Here is a 6,606-nt window from a genome sequence, read left to right as displayed (position 1 = left end):
TCATCGGTTTGGGCAGACTGACTATGTCTTTGACATGTATTCTGATGATCCATCAATGAAGGACAGCGAGAGGAAAAGGCGAAGTGACACTCTACCCATCGAATATACTTCAATAGAGCCATCAACACCACTACCTAAGGATATGAACACATTCTGGCCTTCCATCAACAACAAACTTCTCCTTGAAAAACTGATCTGCAGCCATGTTCGTTCAAATATTGCAAATACCGGTCAGTACCCAACTGTACTCGGACAGGTGACAAGAGAGAACGAGGATTGGAAATGTATGAAAATGCACAACGGAGATGAGAGCGCACTGGTACACCTTCAATCCACATTTGAAGAGGCGGATCTTCGCATACTCCTTCATGTTTTGGACGCGCTCAAAGAAGGACACAAAATATGTGTTGTCATCTCCAATGATACTGATGTAGTTGTTGCCTTGCTCCACCACATGCCTGTCTTTCTCCAACATGACCTAGAGGAGCTGTGGGTACGAGCTGGAGTTGGAGATAGCACTCGGTATGTGCCCCTTCATACCTTGTTCGAGCGCATCGGATGTCAACTCTGTGCTGTTCTTCCTGCCGTACACAGTCTTACAGGATGTGATATCACTAGCAAAGTTGGGACCAAGAAAGCCACCTTGAATGCCGAGCCAGAAAGGTTATTGAAGCACTTTGGAGGGTTGCCGACCCTTTCTCAGCCTTTGATCAAGAATGCAGAATCCTACTTGGTCAAAGTACTGAAACCAAAAAGCGATGCGAATAAATTTTCGAACTTGCGTGCGGAGATCTTCCATCATGTCAAAGGGAGTTCTCATCACAACCTGCCACCAACCAGCCAAGGTCTCCTGCCACACATGAAGCGTAGCTTTTTCAATGCCTACAATATCATGCATGCTTTGGAGCTTCATCAAGATTCTGAAAATGTGATCGCACTTAAGCCAGAGGATTGTGGTTATACGCATGACAAGGAACAGCTGATACCTGAGACAACGTGGAAAACTCTAGAATCACATTGGACAGTTGTCTGTTCATGCACTAAGTGTGCCAGGTCAACATGCCCCTGTAGGACCGCCATAATCAAATGTGTAAATTTTTGTCATTGCAAAAAGGCTTCCCCTGATGCCTGCAAGAATCCTGTCGCTTGATAAAGAGTACATGTATTGAAGTTGCACGGGTGGTAAATGGTGGTAATTGACAGCACGCGCTTCCTTGTTATGACAGTTATATTGGGTTTGTGGACATGTTATGATTTTAATTCATGAATCCTTAAGCTATGTAAGTGTAATAGTTTTGCTTAAGCTGAATTTTGAGCGAAATTTAGTCAACATCATTGCCAGGAGGTGTTTGGCGGCCATTTTGAAATTATGCAAATTAGGTGTATTCAAAAGGGGTTGATTATGGTTCCAATGAATAGCTTGCTATCAAAAACCCATACATAGACACCAAAATCAGCCGAATATCACACTTACTTCTAAAGTTAGACCAATTTAACCAATTTTGGTTTATACCGCTTTTTGGGGTAGGGGTAACCTTTGTTAACATTTGACCCCACTGTCACTATACAATATAATGAATCATAAATATGATGCATGGAATTATTAAAGGGCTTCATAAGGAAGCTTCTGACAAATTTTGGTTGCTTTATCTACATAATTGGGTGTATGAGAGGTGATCGGATTTTGAGCGCCTTTCAAACTGAAAGTGATTTTTGGAGAAAAAGAAGCTAAATGACGTGTTTTTTTTTCCTAAAAAAGACAGTTTATAGTATTGAACCATGCTAAAAATGTGTTAGTTATGTCTAAACATGATAAATAAATGTTACATTTGAATCTAAAGCTGCCTACTCTTGAATTATTCCATGAAAACTGAATTTGGCTATTTCGGCTAATTGGCCTCAAGTCATAATCACGTATTGGGGTGTGCAGAAAAAACGTACTTGATCTGGGAGTGTTACCCAGATTTTTTCCAAGGGTCTCAACATATAGAACAGGAAAATCAAAAGTTTTGCCGTAGAAGAGAGATGTACACAAGCATCCCCCCAGAGCCTATACAATGCTGTTCACCCCAGAAGATGAAGCGACGCTTGCTGCTCGAATCCTCTTCACATCCTCCTCTTTCTGCTTCACTTCATCCGAATAAGCCTGAATGTTCACGTTCACCTGCTTTTGATCACGTCCTTCCTGTTCTCCTGAATCTAGGGAAATAATCATACAATGTTAAACCACCTTTAGGTTCATAAAGGGTTCAAGGTTCATACAACTTGCTTTTTTTGTTGATTAACATTGTATGAAATAATCATACAATGTTAATCAACAAAAAGCAAGATGTATGAACCTAGCACCTTATTGTACTCTCAAATGTCATCTACCTGGCGAATAACACAACATCTAGGTAGACAATGAACATCTTGCTCTACAAAGTGTGCACAACTTAAATTTAAATGGTCACATGACACATGTGATGCAACACACCACTCCTTTTAAGCTGTCTTTTGTCATCTGTTCTGAGGATGTCGGCAGAGCTGCCCTCATCAGTAGTGGTTTCAACCTCGTGCACCATTGGTTTCTGGACATAAAAAATCAACCAGAAGCGTGCACTGGCATTAAATATTGACAAGAGAAAGCAGGGCGGGCAGAATACCCACTTCCTGGCTGCCATTAGTAATATGGCCGAGCATTTATGGATTGTTCATTTGCCATGGCCATTCTCCTGGGATTATGTTCATTTACAGAACATTACAGATCAACTCCTGAATAGTGTGTTGGACTCGAGTCCACAGTCTCTGGGATGAAAAGCCAGTGGGAACAATATGGCACCATAACCCATCAAACGTTACATCAATAACGCAGACAAGCTCACCAAGCAAGAAGACTTCAGAAAGAGGATAAAAACGTTGTTTTCAGTAAAATCTTCTCAAAATAAAACAACTTTTCATTTTGAGTATTTAAAAATAAGCCACAAGAACTACCAATCCATATTAACCACGAAACAACAATTTTTTATGCAATTTGCAATCAGAAGAACAATCAATCTCAGATGTTGAAAATTTTTCCACAAAAAGAATATTCCATTACACACACACACACACACACACACACACACACACACACACACACACACACACACACACACACACACACACACACACACACACACACACACACACACCTGAACTTAAGATGGATTAAATTGAGATTTGTTTTGTTATTGATCTACACATAATACCCCATAATGTCAAAGTCGATTTTTTTTTTTGACAATTTTTTGCAAAATAATTAAAAATGAAAAGCAGAAATGTCTCGAGTCAATAAGTATTCATCCCCTTTGCTATGACATTCCAAATTGAGCTCAGGTGCATCTAATTTCCTTTGATCATCCTTCAGACATCTCTACAACTTCAAATTGGAGTCCGCACAATTAAATTGATTTTACATGATTTAGAAAGAAACACCTGTCCATATAAGGTCTCACAGTTGACAGTGAATGTCAGAGCATAAACTCTACCAGGAAGTCCAAGGAACTGTTCGTATAACTCAGATATAGAATTGTGAGGAGGCAGAGATCTGGGGAAGGGGATAAAACAATTTATATTGTTGAAAGTTTCCAAGAGCACAGTGAGCTCCATCGTTAGGAAATGGAAAGAATATCGAACTACCCAGACACTTCCTAGAGCTGGCCGTCCGACCAAACTGAGCAACCGGGCAAGAAGGACTTTGATCAGGGAGGCGACCAACAACCCAATGGCACACTGACAGAACTACAGAGTTCCTTGGCTGAGATGGGAGAACTTGCTGGAAGGACAACAGTCTCTGCAGAACCTCACAAATCTAGGCTTTATTGGAGAGTGGCAAGATGCAAGTCACTCCTGAGAAAAGGCACATGAAAGGACGCCTGGAGCTTACAAAAAGGCAAGTGAAAAACTCAGACCATCAGGCAAAATATTCCGTTGCCTGACGAGAAGAAAATTGAGCTCTTTGGCCTGAATGCAAAGCGCTATGTCTGGCAGAAAACGAGCAGAACGCATCTAACACCATCCCTACTGTGAAGCATCATACTATGGAGATGCTTTTCAGTGATGAGGATTGGGAGACTCGTAAGTATATAAGGATTGATGTACGGAGCCAAATACAGACATATATTTGAGAAGAACCTGCTTCGGAGTGCAAAATAACCTGGACTGCGGTGAAGATTTTATGTTCCAACAGGACGATGACCCCCAGCATTCAGCCAAAGCAACACTGGAATGGTTTCTGAACAAGAATGTGAAAGTCCTTGAGTGGCCCAGACAAAGCCCAGACATGAATCCCATTGAGAATCTGTGGAAAAGACTTGAAGATTGCTGTTCACTGATGCTCTCTTTTAGACTCGACAGAGCTTGAGCAAATCTACAAGGAAGAATGAGAGAAACTCCATATATCCAGATGTGCAAAGCTGATATAGACAAACCCAGGAAGACTTGGAGCTGTAATCGCTGCCAAAGGCGCTTCTACGAAGTATTGACTCAGGGGCTGAATACTTATATAAATTAGATATTTCTGTATTTCATTTTCAATTGCTCTTTTAGAAATTCTAAAAAAGGGAAATGCCACTGACATTATGAGGTATTTTGTTAGTGACAAAAAAAAATCTATTTTTAATTCAGGCTGTTACACAACAAAATGTGAAAAAAAAAAATCAAGGGTAAAACACTTTTTGAAGGCAATGTGTATTTAAAAACAAAACAAGTAAAATAAAATGCAACTCAGTAAAACAAACCTGCATTCCCAAACTGCAGCCATTTTGCGACAACTTTTGTCCCAGTGCCACCAATTTGTTCAGAGCAATCCATTCCACTCTTGGATGTGGGCAACTCGACGGTAGCGGCCATGTCCTTATCGTCACTCACTTCCAGACGACACGTGGCCCAACTACTTTCATCGGCATCAAGCAAAACCTCATCAGGGCAGGACTCAAGCTTTACCAGAGAAGAGGGAACAGATGTTAACTTTGTGTATTTCTCTTGTCCTTGAGGCAAAACGATGGCGTTCCAAATGAGAATGTCTCTCTCAGCCCCACCTTCTGGTTTTCCATTTTCTCCATGCACAAAATCTTCCATCAATGCGCTGTCAGTGCTACGGGAGGATCCTGGACTCTCGGGTATTGAAGGTAGTGCATCGACGGAGCCCTGCATGTCACAGTCGCTTTGTTGTAGTGCCAAGCTTGGGAAACCAATGTCTTTTTCAATATCTGAAAAACTGACCGTCTCCAAATCAACTTCAGGGGTCTCAGTCACGGTGTCAACATCCTCAACACTGAACATCTCTTGCACTGCTGCATGTTCAACAATGTCTGCAACCTTGTGCTTGCAGGGTTGGTTTGATTCATTGCCGTTAGCCACCAAATGCAGCCGATTGGTTTTGGAAGCTATGCCCGCCATAGTATCGAGTTCCTCTACTACGTTGGTGCCATTATTCTGTACGAGTGGTTCATTTTCATCCTGATGATGTGTTTGTGGAACTGTGACGACGTTCTCATAGTTTCCACTACTCCTGCTTTTTAGGCTCCATACCTCACAAACGTTCTCCATTGAAGCTTTGCAATTTAAAATTTTGGTCACGGGACCTAGTCTACCTTTGCTTGATACATTGCAACTCGAGGTCTCGCAGCTCCCATCACTGACATTGTGGGCAATTTGTGTCTCAGTGACTTTGAAATTCGGAAGACTTTTCAGAACATCATCATCATTATTATCTTCTGATCGTGACTGCTGCAAGCAACCCCAAAATGGTCCTAAAGCAAGAAGAGAGTCTCGTTTTAAGGAGGAACCCCTTGTAGACCCACTGACTATTCTGTGCTGCTTCTGAGGGGTCTTACTATTCCAGGTCTTATTACCGTCATAGGAATGTGTACCGTTAGATGGGAAGCCCTTACTGGACTCCGAAGAATCGTGCAAAGACCGACGTTCATTGTGATTTCCAGAATCACGGCTCCATTGTCCGAAGCTATAACGCTGTCGATGCAATGTAAAAGAAAAAGCACGAAATATTCCACGTTTCTTGGTCCCCATTTGTTTTCCTCAATACAAGGGGCTGAAACAGGGTGAGAAGGACGAATCAGACATTGTGCAGGAGGACTGAGGCCTTCGGGGTCTGCGCAGAATGGATCCCGTTGATTGGAGCCAATGTAAGATAACTTGGGCAGGTGAGATGCAATTGAGGCCTTATGGGTCGCCTTGTCTTTGTCACCCATGGCAACTCAAATTTCCAGAGTCCACAGAGCAGAGAGCATGTTCGTCTTGTGTTTTCCTCAAACATGTATGCTTCCTGCATTGCAGACACAAAACATGAAAAAAAAATTAGAGAGTGCAGACCCTCGCCAGGATGTGTTTGTGTGGCGTTTTTGTGTGGTATATAATAGCTGCTGCGTTTGCGTGGTTTATTGACAGATTTGTGTTCAATCCAATATGGCTGCCAAACACGTGGCCGATGATTTAATTCTCCCATACAATTTTTGTGTATATCACGCTCAAGAAACTTCAAACTGATCGAATCAAACGTTCTACTTGTCTAATATCACAATAATGAAGGCACTGATGACATCATCACAAATATATGTTATTCTT

The 6,606-nt window shown here is 41.7% G+C and overlaps 1 protein-coding gene across 1 annotated transcript; it reads right to left on the bottom strand.

Annotated features, from left to right (window-relative positions):
- Nucleotides 1-1,693: 1,693 nt before the first annotated feature.
- On the bottom strand, nt 1,694-6,051 carry LOC137418645 (uncharacterized). The gene is made up of 2 exons (XM_078768743.1): nt 4,761-6,051; nt 1,694-2,199 (listed from the first exon to the last, which is right to left on the bottom strand). The coding sequence occupies exons 1-2, from the start codon at nt 6,049-6,051 to the stop codon at nt 2,051-2,053; spliced, it is 1,440 nt and encodes a 479-aa protein (XP_078624869.1). The 3' UTR covers nt 1,694-2,050.
- Between the last annotated feature and the right edge of the window lie 555 nt (nt 6,052-6,606).

Source organism: Myxine glutinosa, unplaced genomic scaffold, assembly GCF_964187855.1.
Source record: "Myxine glutinosa unplaced genomic scaffold, kmMyxGlut1.1 SCAFFOLD_329, whole genome shotgun sequence".
In the NCBI taxonomy this organism is placed as follows: Eukaryota; Metazoa; Chordata; class Myxini; order Myxiniformes; family Myxinidae; genus Myxine; species Myxine glutinosa.
This window is presented reverse-complemented; position numbering and strand designations above follow the sequence as displayed.

What these genes read in the sequence shown, in the direction of transcription:
- LOC137418645 (XM_078768743.1), bottom strand. Translation starts at nt 6,051, where the DNA reads ATGGGGACCAAGAAACGTGGAATATTTCGTGCTTTTTCTTTTACATTG. An exon ending in GCTGCAGTTTGGGAATGCAG is followed by an intron (nt 2,200 to 4,760) that starts GTTTGTTTTACT and finishes TTATTTCCCTAG; the next exon opens with ATTCAGGAGAACAGGAAGGA.